The sequence below is a fragment of the Camelus ferus genome, chromosome 2, assembly GCF_009834535.1.
Source record: "Camelus ferus isolate YT-003-E chromosome 2, BCGSAC_Cfer_1.0, whole genome shotgun sequence".
Taxonomy (NCBI): domain Eukaryota; kingdom Metazoa; phylum Chordata; class Mammalia; order Artiodactyla; family Camelidae; genus Camelus; species Camelus ferus.
The window spans coordinates 18,952,742-18,972,215 of NC_045697.1; the positions used below are offsets into that span (position 1 = coordinate 18,952,742).

At 35.0% G+C, this 19,474-nt stretch overlaps 1 protein-coding gene and 1 long non-coding RNA gene across 9 annotated transcripts in view; one reads left to right on the top strand and one right to left on the bottom strand.

Annotated features, from left to right (window-relative positions):
• Positions 1-19,474, top strand: part of TBC1D19 (TBC1 domain family member 19) — a 138,044-nt gene that overhangs the window by 51,130 nt on the left and 67,440 nt on the right. For all 8 annotated transcript variants that reach the window (XM_032495330.1, XM_032495325.1, XM_032495314.1 and 5 more), the window contains 3 exons: positions 8,025-8,097; positions 15,657-15,695; positions 17,239-17,351. In XM_032495330.1, the coding sequence (XP_032351221.1) occupies positions 8,025-8,097; positions 15,657-15,695; positions 17,239-17,351 (225 nt within the window). The remainder of the gene's footprint in view (positions 1-8,024; positions 8,098-15,656; positions 15,696-17,238; positions 17,352-19,474) is intronic.
• Positions 784-17,858, bottom strand: LOC116668280. Its single transcript, XR_004325383.1, has 3 exons — positions 17,608-17,858; positions 13,916-13,917; positions 784-794 (listed from the first exon to the last, which is right to left on the bottom strand). It is a non-coding gene; the product is annotated as an uncharacterized LOC116668280 (long non-coding RNA).

Consider the following 19,474-nt stretch of genomic DNA (forward strand, 5'->3'; position numbering starts at 1 on the left):
TTTTTAGTTGTTTAAGGAATCTCCATGCTGTTTTCGATAGTGGCTGCACCAACTTACATTCCCACCAACAGTGTCGGCGGGTTCCCTTTTCAGCATTTATTATTTGCAGACTTTTTGATGATGGCCATTCTGACTGGTGTGAGGTGTTACCTCATTATAGTTTTGCAAATCTATACTTTTTTGCCCTGTTTCATCATACTGGAGCTGGACCTTATAAACATTTCCTTTTGCCAACTAGCTTGATGTTAGGCTTTGTGAATGGAGGGTTCTAGAGGGACACTGCAAGACCATAACAGGAGAAAGGGGCCTTCCATGTATGGTAGCCAGCAGATCAGCAAACAAAAGGTCCAGTAGCATTTACCCTGGCAGCCCTCAGTCAACTGGCTCCAGCCTGTACTCTCTGGCAAGGTTCTTCTCCACCTCTGGTCTGCATGTTCCTGTGGCAGCCACTCTCTCGCCTTAAAGATCCAAATCTCTGTCTTAAGGGCATGGGGGACCCTTTCCTGAGTTCTAGTTCTTTCTTGGTTCACTCTCCTTCAGCCTACAAGTCATGGTTGCTTTCTTCATTTGCTAATTCTGTTTTTCCCTATTCACATGCCTGGTATGGCTTCTATTTCTTGATTGCACTCTGACTGATACAAGAGGCCAGATGATTTTCTCTCTAGAACTTTGTGAAGGATCAAAAATTGGAGGTATCACATGTTATAGAAGGCTTTGGTGGGCTATAGAGCTGAAAATGGAGATTGTGTGAAAGTCTGTGTCAGGAGGGATTAGACCCCCAGACTCTTCCCATCCTGTATATTCTGGTGACTCCTCCTCTCCAACAGGAGACGAGAGGTGTATATATTCATTACAGAAACAGAATCAAGAAGGCTGTGAACTCAGAGACCTCAGACATAGAGCTAAACAGGAACGAGGCACCATATTGAAAACAGAGGAAGTAAGTGAAAGTTGGCCGAATAGTGAGACTAATACCGCAGCCTTACCGCCATCACTGTGCCTGCCCAGCCTCCCCTTCTTCACCCTCCACCAGCTTTAGGTCCCCAGAGAGAAGGCTAAAGGGAATTTGGAGAAACCTCACCAAAAAAGAAAGAAAGAAAGAAAGAAAAGAAAAGAAAGAAAGGAGCTGGCTGGCTATAAAATTGCTTCACAGTGAAGCCCACCCCACTGGGTGCCCAGTCCTTGCAGACAGAGCTTCCAGTCAGTTGTTCATTGCCTCAGTCCTAAACATGAGTGACCAGTTCAGGAGCTCCAGATATGTGAAATCTTGCAGTTTGAAAGGCATAGCTCAAAATTAAAACAAACAAAAAAATAAGGAAGAAGAAGTAGCCAATTTAGGGAATTAGTGCTTATCATGACCACTAATAGTTATTTCAGGTGTGAATTTACACCTACCCTCACAAGATACAGTAGGCCATAACCTGCATGAGGTGCACTTAGATCTGTAGAATGAAACAGGACAGAAAACATAGCATGTCAGTATATCATGTAGATCTTCAGTGGGAGTCCTTACAGCCAACCAGAGGCTACTTCCCAGCCCCCACAAGGAATTCGTGCAGTTGGAAATGACACGGTTACATGGCACAACACAGGGACGTCTCATATATAACAGGAACCATTTCTTGTAATGCACATGAGCATAGCTTCCAGGTCCTCTCAGGAGGCACATCAGGCAGCTTAAGTCTTCTGTTTTCCAACACCAGGCAGCTAAGGCCTGTGTTTGCCAATAGATTTTTATAGTCTACTTAGAGTCTTCCATTTCAGATGTAATTTACCAGTCAAGGGTCATATTTTTTCAGTAAATTACATTGCTTAGTAATATAGCTGGCTTTCCTCTCCACAATGACCCAGTACATTTTCAGGGCACCAGTGCCGGGAGAAAATAAACCCAAGGTTATAATCTTATGGACAAAGAGGTTAGCCTGTTGTTAACCATTTCTTCCCAATAGTAGATTTAAAGCAAACATTAATATTCTCAGAGAGAAGGTATTATTAATGAAACAAGAATAGAATTTCACTAAAACAATAAAACAAAACAATAGAAAATGAAAAATAGCTTTTAGGAATCAAAAATACGGTATGCCAAAAATTTTTTTAAAGATCAGGAGAAAGCCAAGGAAGTCTCTGTCTGAAGACAGAGCAAAATCAAAAAGCCAAAGGGATCAAAAATAAGAGAGAAAAGTTTTTTTTAATAGAGGACCAATCCAGAAGGGTAAGCATCTGACCAATAGGAGTTCCAGAAAGAGAAAAACAGAGGTAAAAGAATTATTAAAAATTTTAAGAACTGAAAGACTGGAATCTTTCAGTCAGAAGTAGCATCAGACTTCTCAGCAGTAAGACTGGTAGCCAGATGATTTTGAAGTCATTCCTTTAAAAATCAAAATGATTTCAAGCCTAGAATTCTATATGTAACCAACAGTCAATCAAATGTGAAGTCAAAGGAGATATTTCCAGATGTATGTGATCTAAAACATTTGCTCTTAATCAGGGGGCTATTGTATAATAGAAGTGCTCCAAAACAAGGTCATAAACAAAAAAAGCGAAATAGCGAATCCAGGAAATGAGATTCAGCCTAAGAGAAGAACAATTTCCCAGAAGGACAGTGAAGAGAAGTTCCAGGACAAAGTCTGTGCAACAGGACCAGAGCACAGCGCTTCCAAATTGGAGCAGGAGGTTGGAAGTTTCCAGAATGAGTGTGCGCAAGAAAAACACTCCAAGTACAGATGATCTGGCAGGTTTCACCACATGCAAATTGTTTTGTGGAGGGTCTTTTCAGAGTTGCTAAAGGGTATAGGAAGAGGTAAGTGATTAGATAAAATAGTACAAGTGAAAAAGTGGTTTAGTTATGAACGGTATGAAAAAAAGTATAACAAAGGAAACATTTATAACATACTGCATGCCTCAGCAGTGAATAATATTTAAATAGTCATGGTAATGTAAACTCTTAATTTAGATTTAATCAAGAATTGATATATACTTATATTGGAATGATGGAGGGAGGAAAAGAGAATGTACATGAGCTAAAAATCCTCATTTATCATAAAAAATCAATAGGTATTTGAAACTGGTATATTAAAAATAGCAGTATATACTTGTGACTTCAGATATGGAGATAAATACCAGAAAAAAAAAGTTGAAAGTGTTGTTTCTGAATAGTGGGCCAATTATGATTGGGTTTGTGTCTGTGTGAATGCGTGTGTGTTGGGGAGGAGTACATAAGACAGGGAGCTGCTATTTTGTTGTTCCTGTTAAGTCTTTTAGCTGATTTAACTTCTATTTATTGCGTATAGAGATAGACTAGGTTGACGGTTAGGTGATTAGATTCTGAAGCCAACTAACCTGGTTTTATTTTTTAAACATTTTTTTATTGAGTTATAGTCATTTTACAATGTTGTGTCAAATTCCAGTGTAGAGCACAATTTTTCAGTTATACATGAACATACACATATTCATTGTCACATTCTTTTTCACCATGAGCTACCACAAGATCTTGTATGTATTTCCCTGTGCTATACAATATAATCTTGTTTATCCATTTTGCATATGCCTGTCAGTATCTACAAATTTCAAACTCCCAGTCTGTCCCTTACCACCCCGCTCCCCACTGGCAACCACAAGTTTGTATTCTCTGTCTGTGAGTCTGTTTCTGTTTTGTATTTATGCTTGTTTGTCTTTTTCTTTTCTTTTCTTTTCTTTTTTTTAGATTCCACATATGAGAGATCTCATATGGTATTTTTCTTTCTCTTTCTGGCTTACTTCACTTAGAATGACATTCTCCAGGGACATCCACGTTGCTGCAAATGGCGTTATGTTGTTGTTTTTATGGCTGAATAGTATTCCACTGTATAAATATACCACAACTGCTTTATCCAGTCATCTGTCAATGGACATTTAGGCTGTTTCCATGTTTTGGCTATTGTAAATAGTGCTGCTATGAACATTGGGGTACAGGTGTCTTTTTGAAGTAGGGTTCCTTCTGGATATATGCCCAGGAGTGGGATTCCTGGGTCACGTGGTAAGTCTAGTCCTAGTCTTTTGAGGAATCTCCATACTGTTTTCCACAGTGGCTGCACCAAACTGCATTCCCACCAGCAGTGTAGGAGGGTTCCTTTTTCTCCACAGCCTCTCCAGCATTTGTCATTTGTGGACTTTTGAATGATGGCCATTCTGACTGGTGTGAAGTGATACCTCATTGTAGTTTTGATTTGCATTTCTCTGATAATTAGTGATATTGAGCATTTTTTCATGTGCCTATTGGTCATTTGTATTTCTTCGTTGGAGAATTGCTTGTTTAGGTCTTCTGCCCATTTTTGGATTGGGTTGTTTGTTTTTTTCTTATTGAGTCGTATGAACTGCTTATATATTCTGGCGATCAAGCCTTTGTCGGTTTCATCTTTTGCAAAAATTTTCTCCCATTCTGTAGGTTGTCGCTTTGTTTTACTTATGGTTTCCTTTGCTGTGCAGAAGCTTGTAAATTTAATTAGGTCCCACTTGTTTATTTTTGCTTTTGTTTCTATTGCTTGGGTAGACTGCCCTAGGAGAACATTGCTGAGATGTATGTGAGATAATGTTTTGCCTATATTTTCTTCTAGGAGGTTTATTGTATCTTGTCTTATGTTTAAGTCTTTGATCCATTTTGAGTTTATTTTTGTGTATGGTGTAAGGGAGTGTTCTAGCTTTATTGATTTACATGCTGCTGTCCAGTTTTCCCAACACCATTTGCTGAGGAGACCGTCTTTATTCCATTGTATACTCTTGCCTCTAAGATTAGTTGGCCAAAAGTTTATGGTTCATTTCTAGGCTCTCTATTCTGTTCCATTGGTCTATATGTCTGTTTTTGTACCAATACCATGCTGTCTTGATTACTATCGTCTGAAGTCTGGGAGAGTTACTCCTCCAGCCTCTTTCTTTTTCTTCAGTAATGCTTTGGCAACTCTAGGTCTTTTGTGGTTCCATATAAATTTTATTATGATTTGTTCTAGTTCTGTGAAATATGTCCTGGGTAATTTGATAGGGATTGCATTAAATCTGTAGATTGCCTTGGGCAGTATGACCATTTAAACCTGGTTTTAAATTCTTGCTCAGCCACTCACTGGCTGTGTGACCTTAGGCAAATTTTCTTGACCTTAAGTTTTAGTTTTCTTATAAATATATGGATAGTAGTATCTCACTGAAGTGTTGTGCAGATCAGTAAGTTAAGATATAAGTTATAGGTTGAATTGTGTTCCTTCAAAAAATACGTTGAAGTCCTGACCTGCACTACATGTGAATGTGACCTCATTTGGAAATAGGGTCTTTGCAGATGAAATTAAGGTGATGTCTTACTGGAGCAGGGTGGGCCCCAAATCCAGTATGACTGTTGTCCTTATAAGAGGACAAGAAACACAGAAGAGAGACACACAAGGAGAATGTGATATGATAGGTAGAGTTTGCAGTGTTGCATCTATAAGCCAAGGAACACTGAGATGCCAGCAACACCAGAAGCTAAAAAGGCATGGAGCAGATTCTCTCCTAGAGCCTTCAGGGAGAGCATGGCCCTGTTTTACATCTTAATTTTGGACTTTCCAGAACTGAGAATGAATTTCTGTTGTTTACAACTACATTTTTTTTTTAATGGCAGCCCTGGGAAACTTTATAATATGTAAAAATGAAGCATATAGATGATCCTTGGAATATGGCAAGCAGTATATAACTATTAACCATTGCTACTGCAACTTTGATAAAAAAATTTTTAGAAACTTATTTTTAAAAGATGCTAGAAGTCCTATTAGCAATTTATACAAAGTGATATGGCTCTACAAAAGAAGTGTCAGATTCTTCTGGTAGTGGTGGGAGGTCTTCTTAGAGGTACTACCATTTGAAATAGTTTGAGGGAGTTTGTTAGGTAAAGAAGCAGGGGAAAGGTAATGTATGAAAAGGTTCAGCATTACATAAGTGGGACTCATTATGCCTTCTGTCTGTCTGAAGAGCCCTGGAACTGATATGGATTTATTCTGAACTATTGGAGAACCAAAAGCCTATGGCTAATTTTTAGAAAACTGGCTATATATACCTAATGTCTGAAGGCGTTAGGGATAGTTGTCCCTGCCTTTCCTGAATCATGTGGCCTGGTGATATATATTGATTTTGACTCCAGCATGCATAGTTTATCTGTAACCCTGGGCTGTCCTTATGAGCACTGAACTTGTAAGACTCAGTGAGTCTTATGTGAGCTTATAGTAGATGGCCTTTAAATGTTATTCATGATGTTATGTAGACGCATTCATGTTAAAAGGGAATTTCTTTTTTTTTTTAATTGAAGTATAGTGAATGTACAATATTGTATGTTTCAGATGTATAACATAGTGATTCACAATTTGTAAGGGTTATATTCCATTTATAGTTATCATAAAATATTGGCTATATTCCCTGTGTTGTACACATATCATTGTAGCTTATCTATTTTATGTGTAGTAGTTTGTACCTCTTAATTCCCTACCCCTATCTTGCCAAAAAGGAATTTCTTGTAACTGAAGTTTATTAATTCTAAAGAGAAGTTGCTGATCAATTCCTGTTCACTAATTCAGTCATATGGAGGCAGAAGATTGGAACTAGAACTCAGTAGTGTGGTTAAATATTTAGTGGCCACCTCCCCCCCGCCACTGTGGTCACATAGCACTATGCTAAATACTGGAGGTACAAGTAAGTGTAAGAGATAGTCCCTCTCTTCCAAGAGCTTCAGGCTAGTGGGGAGATTGACAGTAAAAAGGTCATTTCAATATGATGTGATTTTATGCTTTGATAGAGGTTGATAAAAGGTAATACTTGTTCATAGAGAAGAAAATCTGAGATTAGGGCCCAGGTCTACTGATAGTAAAAAATCAGTGCAGAGCAGTGAAATAGAAAAAGGATGTTCAGAGTTCTTTTATGCTCCTTAACATGTCTCAGCACAAGTAAAATTTTCCATTGTGAATACAGAACCTAATACTGGAATGTTTACTGTGCCTAAGTTCCTTTTGTAGTATGAAGATCAAGATTATTAAATCAAATGCCTTATTAATTCTAATGATTTCAATGAAGGAAGAGTGTTTGAAGTAAATGGATGACAGTGGCTGAAAATGGAAGAATGACATTAAATTTTTACATCTTTAGTAATTAAAAATTGGTAACAAGCTGCAATGCTTTTTTAAAGTATAGATAAAAATCAAGCTAGTTCAGAGTTGAAATATAATGGCAGTTATTTAAAATCAATACAAAAATGAACTATGTGTGCATGTTCAGCTGAATAACTGTCTTATGAGGGACACAAATAAATCACTAGCTTAAATAATAATAGATTATTATGAAGGATTAAAACTAATTCCATTTTTTTAAAGGAGAGGGAAGTTTGGTTTTAGCAATCAGAATAGTAATAAAACACTAAGGCAGATATTAATAGAAATACTTAATTACTTATGGCATAAAAATAAGTGAATAATATGGAATTGTTTTATATTTTAAAAACACCAGACAAATATGATTACTTTCCTTAGAGATTACTAAATAAGTAGAGGAAGTCTGCAGAATAAATCTAATTTATTCTTATTTTAGCAGAGCACTTGATAGTCTAATTTTGCTTAAAAATTAATTTAAGTTGTTTTGTATATTTGCAGTATTTAGTTGATTAAGAGCTGAGTGAAGTATGGTAGCATAGAAAGCACAGATACAGAATTATATTGGTAATTTTAGACAATGAATTTAGAAAATAAAATTGATAAGTGCTACATAGACTGTATGTATGTTTCAAGAAAGATTTGAATGTTTTAGTTTTTTACTCAAAAGAATAATTATTCTTTAGTTTTAGTGATTAGCTTATTACCTAAAAGGGAAAATTTTGGGTTAATGCATTACTATTTAAAGGTTCTATTTTAAATATTTGATGAAGCAAAGATTCATTTTACATTGTGATTTTTTTCACTTAAGTTGATGTTTAGATGAAGGCTTTTTTTTTTAATAATGTGTAGCAATGTCTGAGATGTATGTTAATTCTATGTGTTATTTTTCAGAAAGAATTCTTTGTAGAACTTGGCTTAACTACAGGACAACTGGGTATAGATGACTCTACACAAGTGCCTCCTGGTTAGTATTTCTCCATATGGCATATAATAAATGAACATGAGAGTAAGTTTAAGATTTATCTTATTTTCAAATTAATGTAGTATTTTTTAATATCTGACAACTAACATGCTTATTGCCTCTACTTGGTTGCTATTAATTTATTGAATAGAATATTGTGTGTTGTAATTATTAGAGTTCAACTAGATTCTGTCTTTTTATTTGAAGGTCTTTAAAATAATTTTGAAAAGACATAAGACATATATAAGTCATTTTGTTGGCAAAATCTTCATTAGCAACACTCGTATTTCCCTTTATTGGACATCACTATCTATTGTTTTTAATATCACCAATTTAAGTGAATACTGACATTCTATCTTGTATAAACTTAGGCTTCAAAAATAGTGTCTCTTCATCCAGAAAATTACCCCGATGTTTCTCTTCTTGTGCATAAATACAATGTGCTTTACATAAAAGACCAGATTAATGTTTAATTATGATAAACAGAAAGCAAAAATTGACATAAAATATGAGAGATCTATATTTTAGTAGAAATCATACTAGACAGGAGTCAGGGAACTGTTCCTGTCTTTCCTCTACCACTGGCTAGTTGTATGACTTGGAGAAGTCACTTTATATTTCTGGACTTGTTTCTTCCTCTATAAAATAAGGAAGTTGGCTGTTTATTATTATTGCTGTTGTTAATAATAATAAACAGTTATTGAGCATATACTATGTGTTACGTGTGTTTTATCTCATTTTAACCACTCAGCAACTCGAGATATAGGTATGTATTATTACCATTTTAAAAACTTTATTAATTCATAATGCATATAGAGAAGTACATATATCATAAGAGAATGGCTTAAACATAAGACAAGATACAATAAACCTCCTAGAAGAAAATATAGGCAAAACATTATCTCACATACATCTCAGCAATGTTCTCCTAGGGCAGTCTACCCAAGCAATAGAAACAAAAGCAAAAATAAACAAGTGAGACCTAATTAAATTTACAAGCTTCTGCACAGCAAAGGAAACCATAAGTAAAACAAAGCGACAACCTACAGAATGGGAGAAAATTTTTGCAAAAGATGAAACCGACAAAGGCTTGATCGCCAGAATATATAAGCAGTTCATACGACTCAATAAGAAAAAAACAAACAACCCAATCCAAAAATGGGCAGAAGACCTAAACAAGCAATTCTCCAACGAAGAAATACAAATGACCAATAGGCACATGAAAAAATGCTCAATATCACTAATTATCAGAGAAATGCAAATCAAAACTACAATGAGGTATCACTTCACACCAGTCAGAATGGCCATCATTCAAAAGTCCACAAATGACAAATGCTGGAGAGGCTGTGGAGAAAAAGGAACCCTCCTACACTGCTGGTGGGAATGCAGTTTGGTGCAGCCACTGTGGAAAACAGTATGGAGATTCCTCAAAAGACTAGGACTAGACTTACCACGTGACCCAGGAATCCCACTCCTGGGCATATATCCAGAAGGAACCCTACTTCAGAAAGACACCTGTACCCCAATGTTCATAGCAGCACTATTTACAATAGCCAAAACATGGAAACAGCCTAAATGTCCATTGACAGATGACTGGATAAAGCAGTTGTGGTATATTTATACAGTGGAATACTATTCAGCCATAAAAACAACAACATAACGCCATTTGCAGCAACGTGGATGTCCCTGGAGAATGTCATTCTAAGTGAAGTAAGCCAGAAAGAGAAAGAAAAATACCATATGAGATCTCTCATATGTGGAATCTAAAAAAAAGAAAAGAAAAGAAAAGAAAAAGACAAACAAGCATAAATACAAAACAGAAACAGACTCACAGACAGAGAATACAAACTTGTGGTTGCCAGTGGGGAGCGGGGTGGTAAGGGACAGACTGGGAGTTTGAAATTTGTAGATACTGACAGGCATATGCAAAATGGATAAACAAGATTATATTGTATAGCACAGGGAAATACATACAAGATCTTGTGGTAGCTCATGGTGAAAAAGAATGTGACAATGAATATGTGTATGTTCATGTATAACTGAAAAATTGTGCTCTACACTGGAAATTGGCGCATCATTGTAAAGTGACTATAACTCAATAAAATAAAATTTAAAAAGCTTTATTAATGCATAATGCATATAGAAAAGTACATATATCATAAGAAAATGGCTTAATGAATTTTTATGAACTGTACATACCTGTTAAAGTACCACCAGATCAATAAACTGAAGCCCCCTTCTACACTCTTTCAGTCTTTATCTTCTATGTCAGAAATAACTACTATTTTGATTTCTAGCAGCATAGAGTAGTTTTGTCATTTCTTGAACTTCTGTGAGTGGAAGCATATGGTATGCACTCTTTGATGTTTGGCTTCTTTTGTTCAACATTATATTTATGCGATTCAGCCATATTGTTGTATGTATTTGAAGATCTTTTTTTTCCATTATCATGCTCCACTGAGTTCATATATCACAAATTTATTTATTCATTTTACTGTTGATGGGCATTTGGGCAGTTTCAAGCTTAGGGCTATTAAAAATAAAGCTGCTATGAACATCCTACTATGTCTTTCAGTGAACATATGGGCACCCTTTTGTTGAGTATACACCTGGGAATGTAATTTCTCAGTCCTAGGGTTTACAAAAGTTCAGCTTTAGTAGATAACTGCCAAAGAACTTTGAAAAGTGGTAGAAGTACCAGTTTACACTTCCACCAACAATGTCTCTAAGTGGTGGTTGCTCTCCATGCTTGCTAATCCTTGGTGTGTTCCAGCTCCTTTGTTTTAGTCATTTTAGTGGTAGATAGTGGTATTGAACTATGATTTTAATTTGTCATATAATGTGAGGTAGAAGTATTACTACCATTTTAAAGTTGAACAAGTGGAGGTGTTAAGTAACTTAGCCAAGGTCACAAAGCTAGTAAGTGATAGAACCAACATTCAAGACTAAGCAGCTTGCCTCCAAAGCCTGCTGTTATATACTGCCCCCGTTCCTGCCCTTTTTGATAGTCTTTTCTTATTTTATAAGAAGATATCAGATATCTTATAGAATAAGATATTACTACAGTTTAAATGTTTGTGTCCCCCTAAAATTCGTATGTTGAAGTCCTAATCCCCAAGGTGATGGTATTAGGAGGTAAGGCCTTTGGAAAGTAGTTAGGTCAAGGGCAGAGCCCTCATGAGTTTGATTCGTGTCTTTGTAAAAGAGCTTTCTAGCCCCTTCCACCATGTGAGAACATAGCAGAAAGTTGGCAGTCTGAAACCCAGAAGAGGGCCTTCACCAGAACCCAACCATACTGGCACCCTGAACTTGGACTTCTAACCTCCGGAAGTGTGAAGTATAAATTTCTGTTGTTTATAAGCTGCCCAGCCTCTGGATAATTTGTTATAGCAGCCTGAACAAAGTAAGACAAATACCTTGTATTTCTATTCATGGCCAGTGATAGCAATGCATAATAAAAAGGAAAGGAAATACACAGCCTTGTATGATAATCATGTTTTTCACTTTGGAAACAACTCTTAAGAATTATTTAAAATTATTCTAAATCTAATAGTAGCTATGCTTTAGAAAACCTATTTTCCCCCTTAATTTAGAGTATAATTCTTTGATTCACTCATAATACAACAAATGTGAGACCCTACTAAGGGCCAAGCACTAGTGAATACATAAATATGACATAATTTTTGCTCTTAGGAATGATAGTGCAGAAAATAAGATTCAGATAACAATCAATTTGGCATTTGCTATTCCTATATACAAGAGGCAGTTGGAGCAGAGAAAAGAACACAAGTCTGCCTATATAGGAGGTTGATAATCTCTTTAGTTGGTGCAATTATTTTTGCTCTCTTTACATCTCAAAGCAGGACTACTAAAAATTGGGTTAAATTGGTATTTATCCAATGAGATTTTTTTTTTAGTGGTTTAGCACTAGGATTTTTGCCTGACTTGAGAATTGCTAGTTAACAGTATTACTTGGAAAGAATGGAGTCACATGTAACTACTTTTGCCTATAATTCACTGTTACTTATTTTTCTTAGTCAATGACTATGGCTTTGGTTAAACTAGAAGTGTAATGCTAAATGTTTGAAAATGTTGCTAATACTTGTGTTTGGCTAGAGGCCAGTTTTCTATTTGGGATTAAGAGTTACTTAATGGAACTATATTCTTCTTACTCATCTTTAAAAATCTATGTTACCTATGTTTTATAAATACTATTATTCAATTTTTGTATTTGAAGTACATTCCTCACTTACTAACTTAACAGCCTTATGTAAAAATCAGGAGAAAAGTTCTTACCTTTGTAATATAGAATCCTTATTTAACAATAATAAAAGAGCCATTAAATATATTCATTATTCCTACAAACTCTTGTGCATATGCATTTATTTTAAATACACACATACACACACATGCATATGTACACAAACTTTCTACAGAAAGCATTTATAAGGTCTATGTTAAAAGGATCAGCATTCTTCCATAAGGCTTTATGAAAAGGAGGGGGTCATATATCTGATACTGTTGTCTGCTATATATAATAATGAATCATATTAAATGAGGGTTCTGCTAAATAGACATTTTCTACAGCTTATTTCTAAAAGAAAAAAAACAATCTTCACCTGAAGTGTGTCCATGAAGCGTGCATCAGATAGACGCCCTGTGAAAAAGAGGGCATCGTTGCCTTTGTTGTCAAATAAGGTTTGGGAAAGTCTGTGCCATATACCTTTTTAAGATACACAGTGTATGTTCCTGTCTTAAAGACTGTGGGAAGTCCTAAATTAACTTCTAGTGCAGCCTCTCCCCAACTCATTTCACTAGGGATCTTTTTTTCCCAAGCAAGATCTATTAATATAGATGTATCTATTAATATAGTGGTCCTCAGAGTGTTCTTTGAGTAACACAGAGTGTATATTGCAAATCTGACTTCTTTGGGCTTCTTATTCTTGGACTATAGAAAACAGCACTTAGAAAAATCATTATATTTCATGTAACTGAATAAATTCTGTAGAGGAGTCTTAATTTCATACTACTTTCAGTAATACAACGCTAAGCATTCAGTAGTTTTGTCCACTTTTATAAGAGACAGGAATTGGCTGATGACTTTTGATTCTTTGGTTATTGTCTCGGCAATCAGAGCTAATTAAAATGAAACTGGTATTGTTATTTTATATGCAGTCTTTAAAATAAATATATTCAAGTACTTTAGTGATAGAAAATGATTGTATTTTGGCTGGAACCCCAAGCACTTTATTTCATCATGATATAATCTGCTCACTAATTACTTCAGAGCCATTAGGAATAGAATAAACTGAAAGAATAGGATACTTTGATTCAAATATTCTATTTAGTAAAAGCAGCTTTATGGATAATTTTTTAATCTAAAAAACTAACACTGAAAATAGTAACAAATGGAAACTAGAAGTACAGTACCACTTTATATTTAGCTGGGCTAAACCTGGATATCACAGAATAGGCTTTCTTTCTAGAAAACCATTAAAACCTTAGCCCAGGACAGGTCTCCTTCTCCCTCATGTCCAGATCTCACACTGGGGCCCGCTTGTCCCCCTTATGGATGAAGGTACGATTGGGCATCTTCTTCCAGAACAAGCCCGTTTCATCACAATTGAAGATTTGCTCTGGAGGGTAGCCTTTCTCTTCTATAAATTTTTTGAGCTCTTCCGGGAATGCTGCAGCTGCCTTGGCATCAGTCACTGCTGATTCTCCCGTGATCTTTAAGTTCTTACGGCTGCAGCACTTTACATAACTAGCCAGCCATCCCTTACTGTGGAAGAATGCTGATCCTTACTAGACTTAATCGAACTCCTGCGTTCTTCTGTGCCCGCCTTGCGGTAGTGCTCGAAGAGACTAAGTGCTTTCTCACACATAATTTTGCCATTAACAAGGATATATATGCTTCTGTGACATCCTCCAGCCACACACCTGATACCTTCTCAGACTTTGCAAGCACTTGGTCACAAACCAGAGACCATTTTTGCTGTTGTTGGGGCAGCACTAACACTTCCACAAATTTCAGCTTCTTTCTACTTTGTTTTGCAAATGCTTGATTTGTTCTTACCAATCTTATAGCCCACCTTGGCAAGCAATATGCCACTTTTACAGAAGATCTAAGATTTTTATTTTCTTATTGAGAGATAGCACTTTATGCTCCCTCTTAGTTTTTGCTGGATTGTTTTGACCACTTCATTGCTCTTTAGGAGCCATTTTTCACAGAAACAATGGGCGCACACAACGTAAGCAATGCATGAGTGAGACACAAGGTAAACAACACTCAACACAAGTGCTGGAGAGAGGCTGAGGGTCCAGGAAGTGGCGGGAGATTACAGGAGGGACTGCCAGCACATCAGTTCACTGTTGCAGATTCAGTGTAGTGCTTGGCACACAGCAAATTCAAGTTTTGCTTTTTGGAACTTTCTGAAATTTTTTTTCAAGTATTTTCAATCTGCAGTTGGCTGAAGCCACGATGTGGAACCCACAAATATGGAGGGTGGACTGTAGTATCAGTAGCGCTGCTGTGAATATTCTTGTATAAGTCTCTTGGTGCACATCGGTACACATTAGGGTGTACACCTGACAGTGATGTGCTGCTGACTGTCCTAGGGTGTGCATATAGTCAGTGTTAGTAGATGTTGCCAAACAGTTTTCCAAGGTGATTGTACTAATTTACACTCCACCACCTTTGTACGAGAAGCTTATTTGCTCCATTTTCTTTACATTTAAAATTCTTGGTCTTTTTCATTTTAGCCATTGTGGTGAGTGCGCATTTCATAATGGTTTTAATTGCACTTCTCTGTTGATTAATGTGGTTGAACATCTGTTCGTGTGTTCATTGGTCCTTTGGATCACCCCTTTTGTAAAGGACCTGTTCACATCTTCTGCCTATTTGTGACTTACCTGTGCTTTATCTGTTCTGAATATAAGTCTTTTGCTGGATATACGTATTGTAAAATATTTTCTCCCTCTCTCTGACTTACTTTTTCACTCTCAATAGTGTCTTTTGATGAACAGAAAGTTTTTGGTTTTAATGTAATCCAGTTTATGAGGTTTTTTTCATTATGATTAGCACTTAGGAAACAAATCTGCTTCTCCCACATAATCTTTCTAAATGGCATTTGTATACTGGGATTTTACCTGTATAGTGTTAAGGCTTTTATTAGATATGCTTTCATGGTAGATTAGAGTAGAAGTAGGGATTTGCAAATGAAGCTGTCAACAGGTTTAGTTTTTAGGGAAAAAAAAATCAAAGATGATTGGACAGAAAAATTTGTGTTGTGAGAAGATACTCTGTATTATTTGAACAAAGGAAAGGCATTTATACGTTTTTTCTTCTAATTAAATGTGCTTAACTTCCTTTTAATTTCTACAAACTAAACAATTTAAAAAAAAGATTTTTCTACATGTAAAGAGAAATATTCTTATAGTTTCCTATAGAGCCATTCAGCTTTGAAAATAATTAAGTGTCAATACCAGAGAAAAATAGATAATACTGTTCTAAATGTGGCTGATCATATTTGTGTCTGATTATTTTATTTTATCATTTTTAGAACTTTTTGAAAATGAGCATGTACGTATTGGGCAAAAAGGTAAGCTTTTGATTTGCTTACTATAATTTCTGAAAATGAGACAGTCCTAAGTAAATGTCTGCATAGTATACCCTCAACTGAAATTTAATCTCTGAAAAGCTAAAAACCTAAAAAGGAATAATATTTAACGATGTAGATAAGACAATGGGAACCTTAATAAAGAGGGGAAATGCATCATTTTGGCTTTTCCAATAAATGTTAGATAAAGCAGTACACAGATGGTTCACTAAAAGGAAATAAATGCAGGCACACATTCCTCAAGGAAGTTAGCTTAATCCGTTCAACGGTAGAATTTCATTTTAAAATCAAAGAGGCAGGTTCTCTCTTTGATGTGCTCACACACTTCTTATTAGTGTTAATAGGAATATGCTTCTGCATCAGGAGAAAATAATAACTGTCTCACTTCCTGATGTCTGTTCACAATGGCAGGAGTTAGTAATTGAAGCAGCTCTTAGCGTTCTGGAGAATAAATTTTCCCCATCTTTTGAAGATTCTTTTCCTTGTTTTTATAAATCCTGTTTTGCCTTTGAAATAGGAAATGCAGATAAGTCTTTGTATCAGAATGAACTTTCTGTGGCAATTATGTTATCATGTTCTAAACTCCCTGGTTCAGTTTTTCAGAATTTTATTTATTTCAAAGACTTCATTTTATGATTCGATATTTTCATTAAACACAGTTGCAAATTGAAGAATATGTTTCATCTCTTTTTATTTCATATGGTCCTTTTATTTCTTTTGGTCTTATCATTTTCATTTAGTGAAAGATTTTTTTTTCCCTTTTCTTTTAAAAAAATATAGGAAAACAATATTGTTAGACAAATATCAGCAGTTGTCTAGTTTGCCTTCTTTTGTGGGGTTTTTTGTTTTGTTTTGTTTGTTTGGGGGGGTGCTTAATTTCCAGATTTAATAGCTAGTATTGTCATGAAAATGAAAATGAAAGCAAAAGGATAATATATTAATTTTGTGAACCTGACTGTGAACAATTTTTGGCCTTCGTAGAAGATTGTCAGATCTTTTTTGTTTTTACTTCTTTAAAAATCCCTCTTTTCTGTTGATTTTGGCAAAAAGCTAAAAAAAAATCTAATAGGATGGATATCTACATCCTTTATAACTCTTAGCCATAATACTTCAAATAATGTACTACTTCCAAATACTAGAACATTCATGACTTAGTAGATAGAATACACATAAGAAATATACGGTTTCTGTAGATATGACCTTACTTGATCATGGAGTCCAAAAATTATTACATATATGCAAAACTAGTTTCAGATCCATGGAACTATAGTTAAAGCAAAGTCATCTCAAGATACCTGCTTTAAAAACTTTCCCTGGGTTGGGTAGGAGGTGGAAGAGCTTAAGGCTTAAAACTTACAGGGCTGTAAATAAGGCCACATCAAAGTTCAGGGAGTAAAAGGTGTGATGTAAGTATGTTCGATGTAAAGATAAAATGTTAGCTTCCCAAAAGATTTTTAATGAAATATTTCAGTGTTATATCTTACATTATGAATTTCCTAATGAGATTTTAATACACTTTTGACAGTTCTAGCAGAGCAAGATAGTGCTGCCGCTCAGCAGTATGTCAGGCAAGGAAGCCCCACAGCGCTGAGAGCTGAACTGTGGGCTCTCATTTTGAATATTTCCAGTCAACCTGAGGTAAGGAGAAAACGGATGGGCCCAATTTGAGCTATTGGTATTTATTTTTCAAAGACCCTTTATTCAAAATGGAAATACTTTTTTTCTTAGTTTAGTATTTATCCCCTTTTTAATTGTCAAATTCCTTATAGTTGAATAGAGTTCTAAGACAAGATTAACATCTAATTAAATCACTGTGTGCTTAACATAGAAGTTTTTGTTATTAATAATTGTTTGGATACTGTGAACCTATACATACAACAGAACAACAAGTAACACTTTAAGAAGTGGAGTCCACCAGCTTAGATCAGTGAAGGTGTATGATAGAATTGGAATGTTAGAATCGGGAGAAATAAAGATGGGCAACTCGGTATATGTAAATGAGTACTTTGTCTCTGCAGTTACTTTCGAAATATACACTATTTTTATGGTACTAAAAGTTGGCAGATTATGTGGGATTGTTATTTTTGTAAGTATAAGAACATTTTATTTTAGGGAATATAAAGAATACGAAGAGAAATCACCAACAGGTAGGTAATAGATCAATAAAGAAAAACTATATAAGACCTAGATTCTTTTTGAAATATTTTAGGGTGTCTTTTTTTTTTTGCATAAGCTTATTGGTCCTTTGAGTCATCTGTGTGAAGATTTTAATAAATAGCAAACTAACAGTTCCCTAGCCTAGTGGTTAAAAATGTGGGTTTTGTTTGGAATCATATGACCTGGTTTCAACTCCTAGCTCCCCCGACTTATTTGAAGTAACTCATTGAGTGAGCAAAGTTTCTTCAAATTTCAACTTTCCCATACTTAAATATGGTTAATAATATTTATATCACAGAGTAGTTGTGAGAGTTAAATGAAATCTATATGAGTCTTTTATTAACACAGTACCTGAGATAACTGGTCACCATTAATGGTAGCAATAATAATTACATATTACATGTAATTATGTTATAAATTAATTATAATTTATAATAATGCAGTTTTTTAAGAAAATCAAACATTATTAACATCTATTATAAAGATTACACACTTAACTTTTGCAAATTACATATGCATGCATGCCTATATGTGTATGAAAGAAAGAGCATTTTAAATCTCCCTCTGTGAACAGCACAGTCAAAAATCACCTAATTCCTTTTTGAAAGACTAAACTTTGTCATTTATTTTAGAGCAGTTTTAAACCAAATTATACTGCTGAATTTTTGTAGGGACATTTTAAAAGTAACAGTTTACAAAACAGATTTGAATGTACGTTGAGTATTTTTTGTGACTGTATCAATTCTTGTACAAGTGGCAAGTCTTGTCCTGATCTACTGTGTAGATGACCTGCCAGCTTCACTCAGGAGCTAGGTTAAGAAATCCTGTCTCTGCAGAGGAACTAACAACTACCATTTCAAAAACAGATTTAGAATTTTTCCAGAAATATCACTGTAGAATGAAAGCAGTAATCTTGGATAATGATTGTTATTATAATGTTTAAAGGCAGTTTTTACACTTGAAATCTGCAGCTAATAGTTATCTTAATTTTCTGTAGGCAAAATGACAAATATGTAATTACATTATAGGACAAGGTGAGATCTGTAAATAGATATGTAAATAGAAATTAATATTATCAGAAAGGCAATCTTGATTTTATTGAATCACTTCGTCACTTACACTTATTTTCAGCTGTAAAGTGTGACCTAAACAAACTGTAGCAGTTCCAAAATAATTGTTGTAGGTGGTACTTTAGAGGGGGAAGGGAAGGGAGGAAAAAAGGAAGAATACTTTTTTTGAAGAATACATTATCAGAAATTTTTGTTCAGTTACTTTTCAATCAGTTAAAATAAACTACACATACAAATGCATCCTAATTGAGGAGTTAGATAAATGGAATATTTCACATTTCATACCCATAAAGCCATTTTTAAAATTAAATCTCAATGGAAAGACTTGGGATATAATGCTTTAAGTTCCTAGCAGTTAGTTTATTTGGTACTTTCACTAGAACATTATCTGTGATTATTTTTCTCTTTTTAAGAAAGTATGTGATTTTTAAAAGGATTGCTTTTACATTATTTTCTACCAATCTCTAGGTGTATATCAAAATATCCATATTCATATTTAATTTTTTTGCCTTAATTTCAGTTTGCTGAGTAAGT